Genomic DNA, 20,251 nt, shown 5'->3' with positions numbered 1-20,251 from the left:
CCCTGTATGTACACTCTGTATACATTAACACAGTGTACACACTAACATACCACACACATCAACAGCCCTGTATGTACACACACACTATGTATGTGAATACATTAACAGTGTAAACCACTAAACAATGCTCAATCACCATGTGGGGCGGCGAGGGGAGTTCACTCAGCCCATCATGCCTTCCTCGGGGGACGATAAAACGAGTACCACTTCGTTGGCAGGTCAAAAGTGCTTGTATTGTGGATAGACTCGACCCCCGCCACGGGAACGTGGAGTTTCCACCACTGGCTCTGCAGGCCTGTACACGGGGGATGAGCGACAATGCATCGATGCTCGCTTGAGCTTCCAGGAGGCGTTCATTCAACAGTGGATAGACCGTTGGTTGTTGTTGCCGCTGCTGCTGATGATGATGATGTTGCTGATTACGATATTTCTCTGCTTCTGTCTCTGTCCGCGAGGTCCCCCTGCTCACTGCCCAATGACACGGCGGCTCCCATCTCAAGTCTCGTGGTGATCGGTGTCGGGGTCACAAGGGGAAGAGGAGGAGGGGGAGGAGGAGGAGGGAGAGGAGGAAGGGGAGGAGGAGGGGGAGGGAAAGAAGGAGGGAGAGAAGGAGGAGAAGGAGGAGAGTGAAGGAGTAGAAAGAGGAGGAGGAAGAGGAGGAGGAGGTGCATGAGGAGGAGATGGAAGCAGCCGAGTAGAGAATGAGCACCTCGGATTAACACGGTAGGGGCTACGCACGGTGCGAAAGAAGACCAACACCCTGCACACACAGACGGTAGAGGAGGGTCGAGGGGGGGAGGAAGAGGAGGACAGGAGATCGAGGAGGAGGAAGAGAAGAAGGGAGGAAGAGCAGGAGAGGGGATAGAGGAGGAGGAGGCGCTCTCTGGATGACTGAGACCCCCTCGCCGGCGCTCGCCATGGGCTATGAACACCGCCCCTTGGGGTCCCCTTCCTCCTCCTTCGTGCTCTCCACGATGGACGATGAGAAGAGCCTGGCCCCGCGCGGAGCCAGCGACACCAAGACGCTGTGGTCACGGTGAGCACCACACACGCGCCCCGTCCGTACGTGCGCAGTTGTGCGTTACTGCCCCCCCCCCCCCCCAATGCTCCTGTGTGACATTAAATAAATATTACTTTAAATTTCGATTTAAAGCTTTCGTGACTGCAGGGATTCATCTTCTTGGTTCTTTTGGTAAAGTCACGTAGAAGGAATATAAGAAAAGAATAAAAATAAAACATAATAAAATAAAATAATTCTCACGACGTTTCGGCCACAACGCAAGCAGCCGTCTTCAGGTGGAGAACAGGTCTGTCGAGAAGGCAGACTCTACCTAAAGAACCAAGAAAATATTACTTTATTTACAATTTTTCACTTCATGCAAGTCTCTAACTGTGACGGTCTGTGGTTGTCCATGAGTTCATTGGTCTGCATATAAGTTATTGGTGACCAAGCCAGGGTCATATTTGAGTACCTGGTTTAATTATAACCCAGTCTCTGCGAGTGTGAGTCTATAGGGCCCTGTGTGTGTCTATGAGTCTCTGTGTGAGTCTATGAGTCTCTGTGTGAGTCTTTGGGTCTCTTTGTGAGTCTTTGGGTCTCTGTGTGAGTCTATGGGTTTGTGTGAGTCTATGGGTCTTTGTATGAGTCTATGGGTCTCTGTGTGAGTCTATGGGTCTCTGTGTGAGTCTATGGGTCTCTGTATGAGTCTATGGGTCTCTGTGTGAGTCTATAGGGCCCTGTGTGAGTCTATGGGTCTCTGTGTGAGTCTATGGGTATCTGTGTGAGTGAGTCTATGTATGGGTCTCTGTGTGAGTCTATGGGTCTCTGTGTGAGTCTATGGGTCTCTGTGTGAGTCTATTGGTTTCTGTGTGAGTCTATATGTCCCTGTGTGAGTCTATGGGTCTCTGTGTGAGTCTATTGGTCTCTGTGTGAGTCTATATGTCCCTGTGTGAGTCTATGGGTCTCTGTGTGAGTCTATGGGTCCCTGCCCCACTAGCCCCCACCCCTCCTGCCCACACCGGGTCTCCTAGCCATCGGCACAGCCAACATTTATGATCATTTATTGACTATTTGCATATCACGTGGCATTTTGGCACAACGCCACAAACGAGGCAGCCCAAGTGGCATGTGTTTAAGGGGCCACACCCTGCTGATGAGGCTCGAATGAATTGAAACCGGGCCAGGGTCATTGCCACTAAAATGCTGCTGGAGGCCTATGATGTTGTCCTATGTGTTTTTTTACAGCAGTTGTCCATACGGGATTTTATCTATGAACGGAGAGACAGACCAAAGTCGTGAATTCATGCAAAATTTCATCGATCAAATCTGCCACACAGCCGGGTGGTGCAGAGGTCAGAGACGGCTGAGCCGGCAACGTTGATAGGCCTGGGTTCGAACCGACAGCGTAGCGAGTCCCATAGACATATGTCGAGACGGATAGACTTAGACATAGGGACACACTGACTTCCGTAGAGACCCGTACACTCACGTGGAGACCCATAGACTCACATCTAGATGCATAGGCTAACATAGAGACCCATAGACTCACACAGACCCATAGGCTCGTATAGACAGATTTGTGATCCCTGACCTACGTTCCTGTATCTGTGACCTCTTTCTGTCTCGGTTATGTTTGTGTCTGTGTGTGTGGGTCATGGGGGGCGGTGGCGTAGTGGTTAGTGCGCTACGCTATGAACCCGGCCACCCGAGTTCGATTCCAGCTTACGGCCAACACCGGTGACAATTATCTTGAAAGGACCTGGGCCTCCCCTAGGTCAACTCAGCCTCAATTAAGCACCTGGTGCGGTGTAAAACATCGTCATTGGGGAGACAAAGGCGGCCGGGCGTGGTGCTGGCCACCCACCACCTCGTGTGCCGTTCCAGCCTTCATAGGTGCTCCTCGCTAACAGCACTTGCCGCAACAGTATGTTAAGGCTATATGGGGGATCTTTGTCTTTGTGTGGGCAAGTGTCCTCGTGTTAATGGTTGAGTTATAGCGGTTACGAGTGTATTAACAATAATGATCATTGCTCATATATCCACAGGAGCAGCCACGCTGAGTCCGAAGACTGTTCTTTAGGAGGTTCTTGTTGCATTGATGTGTGTGTCTGTGTGTCTGTGTGTGTGTGTGTCTGTGTGTGTGTGTGTCTGTGTGTGTGTGTCTCTGTGTGTGTCTGTGTGTGTGTCTGTGTGTGTGTCTGTGTCTGTGTGTGTGTGTATCTGTGTGTGTGTCTGTGTGGCTCTGTGTGTGTGTATGTGTGTGTCTGTGTGTGTGTCTGTGTGTGTGTGTGTCTGTGTGTGTGTCTGTGTGTGTGGCTCTGTGTGTGTGTCTGTCTGTGTGGCTCTGTGTGTGTCTATGTGTGTGTCGGGGGGGGGGGGGGGGCGCAGTGGTTAGCGCGCTGCCCTACGAACCCGGCGACCCGAGTTCGATTCCCGCTCGTGGCCACTACCAACATTGGTGGCGATGATCTGACCCGGTCCGGGGCCTCCCCTAGGATCGACTTAGCTTCAAACGAGTACCTGGCACGATGGGTGCTAGCACACCCATCAGGAGGAATCCGATAAGCTATAAAGCTCTTTTTATCACAGACGTGCCACCCCGTGGCTTGCCGTGCTCGCTTAGCGGCACTTGCCCCGACACTCTGTCGCCTAAGGCTATGCAGGGGGGGGGGGTGCGATAAGGTTTGTCACGTGAACACAGTGACAATTAGTTACTAGTTCAGCACACCGGTTGTGTGCTTGGAGAGTAAACCCGCTACAACATTTACAACTCGAGTGCCGTGACGTGTCGCCGGCAATTACTACAGCCAGCCTGGTCAGGCTGAGCAACGCATCGTTGATATTTACGCGATCTAACCCCAAGAAAAAAACCAAACCCGCCCTCTGTTGGGGCTTGGTCGCGGAAGCCTCCCACGTGGTTTAAACTGACGGGGGCGCGGGGGGACCTTCGCTTTTACTCCGTGGCAGCCAGGAGCTGCGCGTGTGGGTGGCCGTGCTGTTCTGCGGGAACTGCCTGCTGTACTGCGCGCGAGCCGCGCCGGCCGTCTGCGCCGTGGTGCTGAGCGCTCGCTTCGGCTGGGACAAGGCGCAGGCGGGCACCATGCTGGGCAGCTTCTTCTGGGGCTACGCGCTCACGCAGATCGTGGGGGGCCACCTGAGCGACAGGTGAGCGGAGTTGCCCCCCTTAAGCACCTTCACGGCGATGGGTTAATGCCACACCACTGCGGTATTGACCGGGGCGGCCTGCAAGGTTCAAACCGCCGGGTTTGGACGACGGAGGTCGGAGTCTGAGCAGCGACCGTCGCCCACAATTTTTTTATTTTATATTTAACTGGAGCGATTGAGCAGCTCAAGGTGCTCTCTCTAGTAAAGCTCAAGAGCGGCAGGAACAAGCGAGTGATTCGGTGTGTTTTCTCTCTCTCCGTGTGTCCTCGTGTTGTAGTATTTCCTGCAGTCACGAAAGCTCCAAATCTCTCATTGACATGCTCATTTCTCTAACCCCCCCCTCTCTCTCTGCCCCCCTCTCTCTCTATTTAAGGCCTCGACACAGAGGCGTTGTTTCTCTATGTGCCTGTGTGTGTCTCTCTCTCTGTGTGTCTCTGTGTTATCTCTCTCTGCTTATGTGTCTGTCCCTGTGTCTCCGTGTCTGTGTTTTGTCTCTCCCTCAAATTTAGCAATCTTTGGAAGAACGTAATCAACCAGGTAGGGCGTTGACTGTTATGTTAGCCGACTCTCTGTGTTGTATTGCATTGTATTTCTAAGTTTACTAGGTTTGTTTTCTCTTTCATTTGTACCTGATGATGATTGCTTGTGTTGCAATCGAAACGTCGTATGCAATTATTTAATTTATTTTCCTTTTCACGTGACTTTACCGAAAGAACCAAAGAATAACAAGCGAGTGATTTAGCTGGGCAGGGGCAGTGCAAGGGCCCAGGAATGAGCGACCGTAACAGAGGGCACGTGGCGGTCACGACAAGGACATAGGAGAGGGACGGGACAGAGTGGAGGGGCGAGGGGGTGTGGGTGAAGGGAATATGGCAATGGGGAAGAGGAGAGGAGCAGCCCTGCAATTGCTTACGGAAGGGACCTCGTGTCGAGCGAGCGCTGATGATGTCGTCACTGAGTCGGGCTGCTTGTGGTTGGGTCTGGTTGACCCTGACCGCGACCTCTCGCCCGGTCGTCCAGGATTGGTGGAGACAAGATGATCTGCCTGTCGATGGGCTCGTGGGGGCTGGTCACGCTCATGATGCCCGTGGTGGCGCATCTCAGCGAGCAGCCGCTGCCTCAGCTCATCTTCGTCCGCTTCTGCACGGGCTTCCTGCAGGGTGCGGCACACGCACACACACACGCGCACGCACGCACGCGCACACACACGCACACACACACGCACACACACACGCGCACGCACGCACACAAGCGCACGTGCACACACACGCGCACGCGCATGCACACACGTACGCGCACAAGCGCACGCGCACAGACACGCACACAGGCAGGCGCGTAAGCACACAAACACACACACACTTATGTACATGTACACACCCGTGTGGCCTACGCAGGCTGTTGGTACACTTCCCCTCCATGACGAGCCTGTTGTTGATGTTGTTGTTGTTGTTGTTGATGTTGTTGTTGTTTAGGGGTCCACTTCCCCTCCATGTCGAGCCTGTTCAGCTCGCGCGTGCCCGAGAGCGAGCGCGCCTTCATCGCCAGCACCGCCTGCTCCGGCTCGCACTTCGGGTGAGCCGTGCTCTATCCACTGCTGGGCGAGTCGGGAACAAACCAGCCACAGATAGCTTCAGTGCGTGCGTGCTTTGTGAGCTTCAGAATCCGTGCGTCCTGACGCCCGATTCGCTGCAGTCGCTCCGGTCGCTCGCTCACCGGCGGTCAGTCGCCTCCTTGTAGCTCTTCTACTGCTACTGCTACTGCCGTGGTGACTTTCCCCGCGATGTTCACTCGATGACTCCTCACCCACTCCAATACCCACTCGGTCAACGCACTACAGATCACTACAACATACTTACGCACTCAATCTCCTACTCACTCACTACTCACCCAACCGCTCAATTACTCACCCACTGGCTCACTCACCCTCTCAATCACCGCACTGAAGGTCACATCACTTTCTGACTATTCGCCCTCGCTGTGGAATTCCCCAGGGGCGGTCATTTCGGTGATGTGGTGCTGGTGGTGATGAGGTGATGTGGTGATGGTGGTGATGGTGATGTGGTGATGGTGATGTGGTGATGTGGTGATGTGGTGATGTGGTGATGGTGGTGATGGTGATGTGGTGATGGTGATGTGGTGATGTGGTGATGTGGTGCTGGTGCTGGTGGTGATGTGGTGCTGCTGGTGATGGTGATGTGGTGATGTTGATGTGGTGATGTGGTGATGTGATGCTGGTGATGTGGTGATGGTGATGTAGTGCTGGTGGTGATGGTGATGTGGTGCTGGTGGTGATGGTGATGGTGATGTGGTGCTGGTGGTGATGGTGATGATGGTGCTGTGGTGATGGTGATGTGGTGCTGGTGGTGATGGTGATGGTGGTGATGGTGATGATGGTGATGTGGTGCTGGTGGTGATGGTGATGTGGTGCTGGTGGTGATGGTGATATGGTGCTGGTGGTGATGGTGATGGTGGTGATGGTGATGATGGTGATGTGGTGCTGGTGGTGATGGTGATGATGGTGCTGTGGTGATGCCCGCGCTGTGTGTGTGTGTGCGTGTGCATGCAGGGCACTGGTGGTAGGTGGTATCGGGTACGTGCTGATGGAGGCCTATGGGTGGGAGTCTCTGTTCATCCTCACGGGACTCAGCTCCATGCTCTGGGCCTACCTCGTGTGGAGATTTCTCATCCAGAAGAGAGGTGACCCACAAAAATTACAAAGATAAAGTTCCCTCCCCCCCGTGTAGCCCCGCGGGGACTGTAGGGGCAAGCAACGCCTACGAAGGCCTGGACCGTGCGCTTCGAAGGGGTGGTGGTGGTGCCCTCACTGCACTTGGCCACCTTTGTCTCCCCAGTGCTGATGCTTACACATCGTAGAGGGTCTCCGGGTTTTTCTAGTGCAGTGCGCTAACCACTGCACTACCGATCCCCACCCTCAACCGCACACACACGCATCACCAACAACCACACACTCACTCACACCAATAACCACAAAAGAGAAAAGACAAAGATCCCCCGTGTAGCCTTAACAGACTTTTGGGGCAAGTGCTGTTAGCGAGCACCTATGAAGGCCAGTACGGCACACGAGGGGGTGGGTGGCCAGCATCACGCCCGACCGCCTTTGTCTCCCCAGTGGCCCAGGACCGGTCCAGATATTCGTAACTGGTGTTGGCCGTGAGCGGGAATCGAACCCGGGTCGCCGGGTTCATAGCGCAGCGCGCTAACCGCTACACTACCGCTCCCCATACACCAAGAACCTCACACACACTCACACACTTGCACATACCTGCAGATTCGCGCACACGCACTCACACACAAAGACAAAGATTGCCCATATAGCCTTAAGCAAATGCTGTTAGCCAGCACTCGCCACACACACACAGACACGCACGCACTCATACGCACACACACACACACATCCCAACAGACGGATGAAATGACATCACCGTTGCAAATATTTGCTTCAAGGTTCTGGCGAAATGTCAAAAGAAAACAATTACATTCACGTGGCTTTTCATTTTTAATGACGAGAGCAAACATCGTCCTCCTTTTTGTCGCGGAGGGGATCAGACGGAGGGTTACGCAGGGATGGCAATTTGGGCATTCATTGCCAACGGTCAGATCCGGTCGCGCCGTAGGCCACCGCCGTTTGCTCGTTCGTCGCTCCCCGCACGGCCGCGTTCGTCCCGGACCTCCGATTAGCACGGTTGGCTACGTACGGTGCGAAATCAGTTCAGCGCACGTACGTACGTGGACAGCCGTGTGTGGCGTCGCGTTCCCCGCTTTGGCCACCGCTCCGTAGTTCTGTTCGATTTTACTTCTTTTATTTTACCAGGTAAGGCCCTACTGAGCTATCACATAGACCTGGCCACCAGAAATGACGGCTCAACGAAGTGGGCTTGTCATCACGTGGAAATGTATGGCAGCCAAATCCTCTAAACGGTGACGTTGATTCTAAACGTGGATGGGGGGGGAAACCGGAGGACCCGGTGAAAAATCCACGCGACCACTGCAAGAGAGACACCGCAAACTCCAAATATACAGCAGCAGGCGTCAGGGTCAGGATCGAACCCACGACTGTCCGTATACCAGGCGACGTAGGTAACATCTCGCCCACCGCCCATCGCCGTCGTCGTCGCCGCGGTGTGTGAACATCAGCGCTCGGGGAGACAAAGGCGGCCGGGCGTGGTGTCGATCACCCCCACATCCTCGTGTGCCGTGTCGGGGAGGGTGGGGGATCTTTGTCTTCGGTTGGTTTACAGAATATCTACGCGCAGGGTACACGTCAGCATGGTACACGTCAGCATGGTACACGTCAGCATGGTACACGTCAGCATGGTACACGTCAGCATGGTACACGTCAGCATGGTGCACGTCAGCATGGTACACGTCAGCATGGTACACATCAGCATGGTACACGTCAGCATGGTACACGTCAGCATGGTACACATCAGCATGGTACACGTCAGCATGGTACACGTCAGCATGGTACACATCAGCATGGTACACGTCAGCATGGTGCACGTCAGCATGGTACACGTCAGCATGGTACACATCAGCATGGTACACGTCAGCATGGTACACGTCAGCATGGTACACATCAGCATGGTACACGTCAGCATGGTGCACGTCAGCATGGTACACGTCAGCATGGTACACATCAGCATGGTACACGTCAGCATGGTACACGTCAGCATGGTACACGTCAGCATGGTACACGTCAGCATGGTACACGTCAGCATGGTACACATCAGCATGGTACACGTCAGCATGGTGCACGTCAGCATGGTACACGTCAGCATGGTACACATCAGCATGGTACACGTCAGCATGGTACACGTCAGCATGGTACACGTCAGCTGCTGCTGTGAAGCGGATATCCCAGAGCTCCCTCTGAATTCCCTTTGAATGTACCAGTTTCGCTCTCCGTGTTTTCTCATCGGCACGTCTCCCCGCGGGCCCGTGCAGGCAACGTCATCGCCATGCAGTCGCTTTACAGCAGCCTGTGGCCCACGACCCCGGGCAAGTCTCCCGTGCCGTGGGGGAGAATCCTCACCAAGCCGCCCGTGTGGTACGTGCGTGTGCTACGTGCGTGTGCTACGTGCGTGTGCTACGTGCGTGTGCTACGTGCGTGTGCTACGTGCGTGTGCTACGTGCGTGTGCTACGTGCGTGTGGTACGTGCGTGTGGTACGTGCGTGTGCTACGTGCGTGTGGTACGTGCGTGTGGTACGTGTGTGTGGTACGTGCGTGTGGTACGTGCGTGTGCTACGTGCGTGTGGTACGTGCGTGTGGTACGTGCGTGTGCTACGTGCGTGTGGTACGTGCGTGTGCTACGTGCGTGTGCTACGTGCGTGTGGTACGTGCGTGTGCTACGTGCGTGTGGTACGTGCGTGTGGTACGTGCGTGTGGTACGTGCGTGTGGTACGTGCGTGTGCTACGTGCGTGTGGTACGTGCGTGTGGTACGTGTGTGTGGTACGTGCGTGTGCTACGTGCGTGTGCTACGTGTGTGTGGTACGTGCGTGTGCTACGTGCGTGTGCTACGTGTGTGTGGTACGTGCGTGTGGTACGTGCGTGTGGTACGTGTGTGTGGTACGTGCGTGTGCTACGTGCGTGTGCTACGTGCGTGTGCTACGTGCGTGTGGTACGTGCGTGTGCTACGTGCGTGTGCTACGTGCGTGTGCTACGTGCGTGTGCTACGTGCGTGTGCTACGTGTGTGTGGTACGTGCGTGTGCTACGTGCGTGTGCTACGTGCGTGTGCTACGTGCGTGTGGTTCGTGCGTGTGGTACGTGTGTGTGGTACGTGTGTGTGCTACGTGTGTGTGGTACGTGCGTGTGGTACGTGCGTGTGCTACGTGCGTGTGCTACGTGCGTGTGGTACGTGCGTGTGCTACGTGCGTGTGGTTCGTGCGTGTGCTACGTGCGTGTGGTACGTGCGTGTGCTACGTGCGTGTGCTACGTGCGTGTGCTACGTGCGTGTGCTACGTGCGTGTGCTACGTGCGTGTGGTACGTGCGTGTGCTACGTGCGTGTGGTTCGTGCGTGTGGTACGTGCGTGTGGTTCGTGCGTGTGGTTCGTGCGTGTGGTACGTGCGTGTGCTACGTGCGTGTGGTTCGTGTGTGTGGTACGTGCGTGTGGTACGTGCGTGTGCTACGTGCGTGTGGTTCGTGCGTGTGGTACGTGCGTGTGGTTCGTGCGTGTGGTTCGTGCGTGTGGTACGTGCGTGTGCTACGTGCGTGTGGTTCGTACGTGTGCTACGTGCGTGTGGTTCGTGTGTGTGGTACGTGCGTGTGGTTCGTGCGTGTGGTACGTGCGTGTGGTTCGTGCGTGTGGTACGTGCGTGTGGTTCGTGTGTGTGGTACGTGCGTGTGGTACGTGCGTGTGGTACGTGCGTGTGGTACGTGCGTGTGCTACGTGCGTGTGGTACGTGCGTGTGGTACGTGCGTGTGCTACGTGCGTGTGGTTCGTGCGTGTGGTTCGTGCGTGTGGTTCGTGCGTGTGCTACGTGCGTGTGGTTCGTGCGTGTGGTACGCGCGTGTGGTTCGTGCGTGTGGTTCGTGCGTGTGGTACGTGCGTGTGGTTCGTGCGTGTGGTTCGTGCGTGTGCTACGTGCGTGTGGTACGTGTGTGTGGTACGTGTGTGTGGTACGTGCGTGTGCTACGTGCGTGTGGTTCGTGCGTGTGGTACGTGTGTGTGGTTCGTGCGTGTGGTACGTGCGTGTGCTACGTGCGTGTGGTTCGTGCGTGTGCTACGTGCGTGTGGTTCGTGCGTGTGGTACGTGTGTGTGGTACGTGTGTGTGGTACGTGTGTGTGCTACGTGCGTGTGGTTCGTGCGTGTGGTTCGTGCGTGTGGTACGTGTGTGTGCTACGTGCGTGTGGTACGTGCGTGTGCTACGTGCGTGTGGTACGTGCGTGTGCTACGTGCGTGTGGTACGTGCGTGTGGTACGTGCGTGTGGTACGTGCGTGTGGTACGTGCGTGTGGTACGTGCGTGTGCTACGTGCGTGTGGTACGTGCGTGTGCTACGTGCGTGTGCTACGTGCGTGTGGTACGTGCGTGTGGTACGTGCGTGTGGTACGTGTGGTACGTGTGTGTGGTACGTGCGTGTGGTACGTGCGTGTGCTACGTGCGTGTGGTACGTGCGTGTGGTACGTGCGTGTGGTACGTGCGTGTGGTACGTGTGGTACGTGCGTGCGCGTGAGCACGGGCGGTCTCCGACCTCTCTTCGCAGCTCTACAACTACCTCGTCACCTTACGGCTCCCTTCACCCCGTTGGACCTTTAAAATGTTTATATATATTTTTTTATTTGACCAGGTAAGACCCCACTGAGCTATGTAGCTCTTTTTCAGAAGCGACCTGGCCACCACAAATGATAGCTCAACGAAGTGGGCTTATCGCGTGGACATCAATAGTTGCGGTCAAATGCTCACGTCGTTGATTCTGAAATGTGGAGGGGGAGAGCGTCCCGGAGGGAAATCCACGCGCCCACGGGGAGAGAGACACGCCGACTCCAAATATAGAGCAGCAGCAGGCGTCAGGGTCGCGATCGAACCCACGACCTCCTGTATACCAGGCGAGGTAGTTAACATCTCACCACGTGGAGAGAGACACGCCGACTCCAAATATAGAGCAGGCGTCAGGGTCGGGATCGAAACCACGACCACCTGTATACCAGGCGAGGTAGGTAATATCTCTTAGCCACCGTGATGATGATGAGATAGAAAGAGAGACACACAAACTCCAAATATACAGCAGCAGGCATCAGGGTCGGGATCGAAACCACGACCTCCTGTATACCAGGCGAGGTAGTTAACATCTCACCACCATGGCCATCCTCTTTCCGTGTCCCCTCCCCTGCTCCTCCTCTCCCCCCCTAGGGCCGTGATCATCGCTCACTTCTGTCTCAACAACTGCTTCTACATCATGCTGTCGTGGTTACCCACCTACTTCCACGAGACCTTCAAGGACTCCAAGGTACGTTGGCCCTCTGGCCTCCGGGCTGGCCTCCCCCTTCCTGTCGTCTGTGCGACGCGCCGCCGTGGTCACGTGCCCGCAGACGAGGGTTTTCAATCGGGGAAAATCGGCTGAGGTGCGTTGATGCGTCACCTCCGTCTGCCGCCCGTCCGTCTGTAACGGGTGGGCCGGTGGTGGTCAGGACAGCTCGCGCGTGTGAGTAGCTCCTCGTGTGTAGCTCCTAGTGTGTATGTATATGCATGAGCTGTTGTGACTGGGCGCCATGGTGGCGAGATCTTAACTGCCTCGGCTGGTATACAAGAGGCTCCGTTGTCAATCACCGGTTGCCGCCCACGCAGGGCTGGGTGTTCAACGTCGTTCCCTGGCTCGTCTCCATCCCCATGGCGATGCTGAGCGGATACCTCGCCGATCTCCTCATCCGCCACGGTAGGTTCCTCCCTCCCTCCCTCCCTCCCTCCCTCCCTCCCTCCCTCCCTCCCTCCCTCCCTCCCTCCCTCCCTCCCTCCCTCCCTCCCTCCCTCCCTCCCTCCTCTTCCCGTCCATCCATCTCAGTCTTCTTCTTCTTCTCGCCCAACTTCTCCTCTCCTCTCCACGCATTGATCCCAATGAGCTAATGTGACCCGCGACCTTGTGTGACCCGCGACCTTGTGTGACCCCACCTTGTGCCTGGCAGGGGTGAACACGGCGACTGTGCGCAAACTCATGCAGGTGAGCACCTCCCCGGCCCCCTCCCCCGCACCCCCCCAGTGACACCCGCGGCGTCTCGTCGCCGACGTTCGGCGCTAACGAGAGGCGCCCGCTACCAACCCCGAGATGAACCTTCGCGACCCCCTGACCCCCCCGAACGAGGGTTCGCTCCGATCAACAACCGGCGAGCTAGGGAGGCGCTCATCAGTTTCGAGGCCCGGGTGGCCAAGGTTCGGCTGGCCGCGTGTGTCGGGGTTGAGTGTGGGTGCAAGGTGTGCCGGCCGGCGAGGATGGGTCGGCTAGGACGCCCTCGAGCAGAGGGGACGTTCTGAGGGGACGCTCTGTGGAGCTGCCGCGAGCGGAGGGGCCGGCCGTCAGCGGTGGCGTCGGCAAAGCAATCGCAGGGCTGCGCCTTTACCTAAGATGTTTGCTCGTATAGCTGCGTGCCGTTGGTTGTGGCGGTGGTTGGTGGTGGTGGTTGGTGGTAGTAGTGGCGGTTGGTGGTGACGGTTGTGGCGGTGGCTGGTGGTGGCTGTGGCAGTGGTTGGTGGTGGTGGTTGTTGGTGACGGTGGTGGTGGTGCTGGTGGTGGCGGCGGCGGTGGTGGCATTTCCTCTTGTCACCTGCTGAACTCTGACCCATGTGCGTGTGTGCTTGTGACCCCGTGACCCCGTGACCCCCTGCCCCTCAGGTCGTCGCCCTGGGTAACTCGTGCCTGTTTGCGAGCATCATGTGCCGCACGGAGAGCTTCTCGCTGGCCCTGCTGTTCGCCGCCATCTCCATCGGATCGCAGTCCTTCCACCTGAGGTGCCTCGCACCCACCCGCGATCCGTGGACATTACATTCTTTCTTACTTCCCCAAGTTCCCCCCCCCCTTCCCCCCACGAGACTAAAGAATCCCTTTGGAAATCTCGCAGGGTGGTGGTTGTGGTGGCGGTGATAGTGACGGTGGTGCCGGTGGCGGCGGTGGAGGTGGTTTTGGAGGTGGTGACGGTGGCGGCGGTGGTGGTGGCGTCAGTAGTGGTGGCGGTGGTAGTGACGGTGGTGGTGGCGGTGGTGGCGGCGGTGGTGTTCGTGTCATCCCATAGCAAGAAGCAGTGGGGCCCAGGTTCGATTCCCTGCCTCCCAGTGCCTGTTTGCGTTGATTGGTGATTGTTTTTCGTGGGTAGGGCCCCGTGTAATGATCTGGCCAAGTTTTGTGTTGTAAAACCCCTCCACCGCCCGACATCGCCAAACACGCGCACCAAGCGTTACATGGGTACCCGGTGCGGTGTGTAGTCAACATCGTCGCTAGGGAGACAAAGGTGGTCGGGCGTGGTGCTGACCACTCACCCCTGTCGCTGCGCCGGCCTTCGTTGGCGCCGCTGCTCGCTAACAGCACTTGCCCCGGCGGTCTGTGGAAGGCTATACAGGGGATCTTTGTTTTTGTGCGTGTGTGTGCAGTGGCGTGTCGGTCAACGTGCAGGACCTGGCTCCCTCTTGCTCCGGTGCCCTCTTTGGTTTGTCACTCCACCCTCACCATTTCACCGCGGTCAAAACTGATCGCGGTGATTTACTGCTCATCCGAATGTGAAGTTATTGCTCTGCATCTACATCATACATTCCACATTGCTATGGCCGGAGCGAGTTTATCCCGCACCTCCGATTAACATGGTTGGCTATGTACGGTGAGAAAGAAGTTCAAACATACATGCCGATTTTATTGGCCCCAGAGCGAGCGATGATGTGCCGAGTCAACTCCCGCCCTGGCCCGGGTTTGAACTCGTGACTTTCTGACTGCGACCCGCTCGCTCTACCGCTGAGCCACACAAAAAGCTGAGCTGATAGTTACACAGTATACACGTATACAGCTATATATATACACACACAAATATATATATATAGCTATATACACACACACACAAATATATATAGCTATACACATTCGTAATAAACCATGTAAATATATTGCCAAAATCTCAGATGCTAAGCAGCTTTGAGCCTGGTTAGTAGCTGGATGGGTGACATGTTCCAAGGCTGGCTAGGTGTAGACTGGACATGGGGTGTTTATTATTCAATGTTGTTGTTGTTGATGATGTTATAGTTTGCTTTATTTACCCTAACTCATTGGCAGAGACCTGGGTTGCATCGGGAGTGGTCAAACATCACAACATATACAGTTTAAAACATTTCAATTTCACAAAAGGTCAACCACATTTAACGATAAATGAAGATGGTGCAATGCGAATAAGGCTAGGTAAAACAAAGTTAATTGCACTTAAAAGCATAAGTATGATTAATATTTTAATAATAAATATATTTGCCAAATTTGAAAATTACACCGCGTTTTACTCAATTGGGATCACGCCCAGCAGTAGCGATCATCGCCCCCCCCATGTGCTGAGCTACATTGCGCCACACAGAGGGACAGCTGCCACTGGGGGTGCCCGACTCCCAAGCGCGTCGAGATGCAAAGCGCCGTCTCTCTTGAGGCTCACGCGGAGGGCTCTCCGTTTAGACAAAGAAATCATCAATCACCCTCGTGCGCGGCCACGGTTTCGTGGGAGTTGTGTTTCTTTGGCTGCTCAACGATCGTAACTCCGCGCTCGGTGTCTCCCGCAGGGATCATGAACACTGCGGGCGCGTTGCCGGGTGAGTCCCAGACTAAAACGTAGGGGCGTGCCCCAGACGTCGCCCGGCCGAGTTAGACACCGCAGCCGTGACGTTGAAACTCATTTCCCTAGAGCTGCTCGTTGGTGTGTTTAGTCATTGTTGCCCCCCCCCCGTACCTCCGATTGGCACGGTCGGCTACGTACGGGTGCCTAATAAGTTAAAAGTTCATGCAGAGGCTCGCGGTTTTCGGGCGCCCCGGTAAATACCGCGTCGGTGAGCGTGCGCGCTCCCCCGGTGGACGTTAACCAGTCACGTGATGTCGTTGGAGCGGGGGAAACCGGCGGAGGCCGGCGCTGACAAACACGTTGGGCAAAACGACGACAAGGCCGCGGATTTGACTCGCTCGGTTTAAACCGCTTGTCCACATCCGGCTCCCTCCTTTACTGTCACTCCACATTCCTGTGGCGGGGGTGCGGGGGGGGGGGCTGGAGGATGGGGCGAGTCTCCCAATGGCACAACGACCACTGTTGACTTCCCGCACGAAGTGGTAATCGCTTTAACGACCCAGCAGGGTTGGAGGACGGCTGGATGATGGTGGGCCCCATCCAAACAGGATGTCAACTCTCTCCCCGTCCGGTCGCGAGCCTCTCACTCTCCTAATGCCGCCCCCCCCCCGCCCCCCACGATATGTTTAGGCGTCCCGTCCGCCCCCCCCACCACATTTGAGTGGGGTGTCTGTCACCGGATCACCGCGTGTACGCCCGTATGCATGGAACCTTTTTGCCAGTGTCAAAATGATGAAAAGTATAGAACAATAGGGCTCTACCCTTTCTGAAAATGAAAGAAGAGTTGTTAAGATGTTCCAACTGCTCAACGCGAGCTATTACTATTTAGATACTTGCATTCCCTCCGTAGTGTTCGCCAGTTGCCGTTGTTCTCTGGACTAGCATCGGCGGTGAGGCAAGGCCGTGCCGTAGGCCAATGGCCTCCAAGGACAATGCAGATGTTATTATCGGAGCGCGTTGTTTGTGTGTTTCGCCACGAGCGCGTGTGGCTCATGCGGACGTGGTGCCTTGCGCTAACAGGTGTGTGTCTACTTGGTGTTTGAACATCTTAACGCCTGTTCTAGTGCCAGAGAGGCTGAGGCCTGTCCTTATTGTTGCATCATTTTGATACTGGCAACAAGGTCCCACGGATGTAACTGCTCAGCCCGAGCTGCCACTGCTCTGACTGCTCTGACACCTGCGTCGCCCTCGTGCCGTTCGCCTGTTGGCGTTCGCTGGCCTAACACTGGCGGCGAGACGGGGCCATCAAGAAGGCCAATCAGTTTCACAGGCAACGCACAACATTGTTAACGGAGCACGTCTTTTCTCGCGCTTTTTGCGCCTCACAAGCCACGCAGTGCGCCTTTTGGCGTCATCTGGTCCAACCCATGTGAGACTAGGCTCTAAGGAAAGCTGTCTCGGGTGTGGACCAATCAACATCAAGGACAGTGCACATTATCAGAGTTATGTTTTTTGTTTGCATTATGACTGCAGGTATTGTGGTCTATGCAAACATGACTCCTTGTAAAAAAAAAAAAGGTGTCAGTTTTGTTTCCAGATAGAAGGGTAAAAATACAATTATCAAGCCACGCAGACTTGACGCCTTGCAACAATCGCCGTGTCTGTTTGGTGTTTGTGCCGTCCGGTCACCTCCCGCCCGCGTCGCCACGCCCAGGCTTCTTCGGGGTGTACGTGGCAGGCTACATGGTGCAGACCACGGGCTCTTGGACGTCGGTGTTCAACTACCTGACGGCCGTCAACATCTTCGGCCTCTCCTTCTTCCTCATCTTCGGCAAGGCCAAGAGAATCGACCTGTGACGACGGCGACGACGGTGACGACGGTGACGACGGCGGTGGCGAGGGTGGCCCACCGTCGTCCACTCATCGCCGACCCATCCTCGTTGCGGCTCACCCACGCTCGGCCCTCCCCTTCCCGCTTCCCTCTTCCTCCTTCTCTTCTTCCCTCCCCCTCCTCCTCCATCCACCCCTCCACGACACCACTCCACCCGCCGTTTCTTCGCTCGTCTTTTCTGCGGCGGTGGAGGAGCTGGGGACCGAAGGAACCCAACGGTCGCGACCGAGCGAAGCGGCAGGTCCACGGCGTCGCACAATTCGTCCACGCGGCCACCGCGCGCCGTGCCCCCCGTCCGGTGACTCGGGGACCTTCATTCGGCCGTCCAGTTTGAAGTTTTTGCTGCGGTGCTTTTTTTCACGCGGGAACTTTCTTTGCCGAGCGGCTTCGGCAGGACAGAGGAGGTGCTGCTCTCTTCTGTCTCTCTGTCGCTCTGTCTCTACATCTCTCTGGCTCTCTGCCTTTCCATCCCTCCACCTCTTTGTCTCTCCGTCTCTCTGTCTCTTTGTGTCTCTGTCTCTTGTCTGTCTCTCCGTCTCGTCATCTCTCCGTCTGAATGTCTCTCTGCCTTTCCATCTCTGCGTCTCTCTGTCTCTCCGTGTCTCCGCGTCTCGGTCTGCCGGCACACCGGGGTACCCCGAGAGCCCGGCCGCTGCGTAGAACGTGGAGTCGAGCCTCGAGGTCGCTGTGACACGAGAAGAAGGCGCCGCAGGGAGAAGTGCACCACCTTGTGTCAAGATGACGCCACGGAACTCCTTGTGAAGACACCTCGATTAGACCTCCAATGGGGGGAGGGCCTGTAGATGTCTGGGAGTGTCCGTGCCGATGCCATCATCTTGCTGTATAGGCTGAGTCGACCTAGGAGAGGTCCAGACCAGAGTGATATTTTGCACGGTGAGGAAATTGGCGGTGGCGTCGCCAGCGCGGTGCCTGCGGCCTGTGCCAGGCTGAGTGCACTTTGAGGCTGTCACGTGAAGTGTGCAAGGCGCTCGCTGCTGACTTGAGGTCACGGGACAGACCCAGGTGCCGTAGGTTGACTGACTGAGATGACTGGCATCGATGCACCACCTGTGCCCCCCTGCTGTGCCAACTTGTTGCATTTCAGTGGCCCGCTACTCTCACATGCACGCAGACACAGACATAGATCGAGACGCATCAAGGCAAAGATCCGCCGATTGCCTTTTCAGGCTCTTAGAGCAATTGCTGCTGTGAAGGGACCAGTGCCTTAGACGCCCCATTGCGAATGTTTACACACCACACCAGGTATCCGCCACATTACCGCTTCGCACGCAGACAACAAAGACACGCAAGACAGAGACACACACGTAGACAGACACAAAAGCTGCATTGACGCTTAGACAAAGACACATTCGAAACTAAGTGGTAGTAAGGTGACCAGAGCGCTTGTGCCAGGCTAGGTGCGCTCAGAGGCCACGCCGAGTGTCAAAGGCTTAGCTGTCAAGAGGCTACGGGACAGACCTCAGTGGAGCCTTAACAGACTGTTGGGGCGAGTGCTGTTAGCGAGTAACACCGATGAAGGCCGGCACGGCACACGAGGGGGTGGGTGGCCAGCACCACGCCCGGTCACAGAGACACTCACACAGAGACACGCACACAGAGACATGCACACAAAGAGACACGCACACACAGAGACACGCGCACACAGAGACGTACACACAGAGACACGCACACACAGAGACACACACAGAGGCACACAGAGACACGCACAAACACCTGTACTCCCATTTGCCAAAAGTCTCGGTGCCTCTGTGTTGGTCTCAGTGCCCTGCGTCCGCTCAGCAGTCACCGAGTTGCCTCCTTGGAGTCGCTCGTGACTTTCCCTGCTATTTATGAAGTATTTATTGTGAATACTTTGAAAGTCTGTAAAAATGTAATTGTATTTTTTTTTTCTCTCTCCCGGTTATAATTTGCAGCGCTCTTGAGGTAAGGTCGTCGATGTTTTATCTGACCATACTTCACCTCGCTGGTCAAAGTGCGGATTGTTACTGCCCTGCCGGGGGAGTCGATGTAGGGTCGCAGGGTTCATGGGCGAGGTGCGCTAACCACTGCGCCACCGCTCCTCGCTTGCCCGCCCCGCCCCCCAGTAGTAATGATTCACTCGGGACGAGGAGGGTGATTGGTGTTGTCTATGGTGTTGTCTATGGTGTTGTCTATGGTGTTGTCTATGGTGTTGTCTATGGTGTTGTCTATGGTGTTGTCTATGGTGTTGTCTATGGTGTTGTCTATGGTGTTGTCTATGGTGTTGTCTATGGTGTTGTCTATGGTGTTGTCTATGGTGTTGTCTATGGTGTTGTCTATGGTGTTGTCTATGGTGTTGTCTATGGTGTTGTCTATGGTATTGTGAAGTTAACAGGAAGACACGCGGGGATGGTGTTGAGATTAAGGCAACGCTTCGTCGTGTCGGCCGTGGGGGTGGGGGAGGTGGGTGGTGGGGGGGAAGTGTTTGACCATACTTCACCACTCGGGTCAGTAATGATTTAGACTTTGACATGCGAAGTTTTTACGTTCACTCTCTCGAATGATTCATAGAGGGAGAGAGAGCGGGAGTGATTCACTGCGAATCATTCGTAGAGAATGATTCAGAGGCGTGTGGAAATCGCGGACGAGCGGGAAGGCAGCCGGAACCGGCGCCGATAATTTCCCAAGCTCTGTCGTCCTACATTGTGATGTTCTGGCCAACGCCATATTCTATAATGTATCCCAACGCACGCTGGTGAAGGTTGGGCGGTATTCAATGTTCGGTTATTTGCAACGGATACGAAGACAAAGTGAATAATATATATTTATTTCCTAGCAAACTCAACACCTTCGTAAATAACACTGTGGCGTTTACAATATGCAAATTATATAAGAGGCAACGTTTCGGGTAATGGCCCTTCTCCATAGCACATCGAGGGGCTAGAGAGGTAGAAGAGTTCTG

General features: G+C 55.5%; 1 protein-coding gene across 1 annotated transcript; it reads left to right on the top strand.

Moving 5' to 3' along the window:
- Positions 1–596: 596 nt before the first annotated feature.
- On the top strand, positions 597–19,747 carry SLC17A9 (solute carrier family 17 member 9). The gene is made up of 13 exons (XM_078862750.1): positions 597–1,036; positions 3,968–4,165; positions 5,186–5,325; positions 5,638–5,737; positions 6,732–6,862; positions 9,131–9,233; positions 12,040–12,136; positions 12,475–12,562; positions 12,810–12,844; positions 13,514–13,629; positions 14,266–14,321; positions 15,424–15,453; positions 17,134–19,747. The coding sequence occupies exons 1-13, from the start codon at positions 888–890 to the stop codon at positions 17,274–17,276; spliced, it is 1,386 nt and encodes a 461-aa protein (XP_078718876.1). The 5' UTR covers positions 597–887; the 3' UTR covers positions 17,277–19,747.
- The last annotated feature ends 504 nt before the right edge of the window (positions 19,748–20,251 follow it).

Source organism: Lampetra fluviatilis, chromosome 14 (assembly GCF_964198595.1).
Source record: "Lampetra fluviatilis chromosome 14, kcLamFluv1.1, whole genome shotgun sequence".
NCBI classification, from domain to species: domain Eukaryota; kingdom Metazoa; phylum Chordata; class Hyperoartia; order Petromyzontiformes; family Petromyzontidae; genus Lampetra; species Lampetra fluviatilis.
This window is presented reverse-complemented; position numbering and strand designations above follow the sequence as displayed.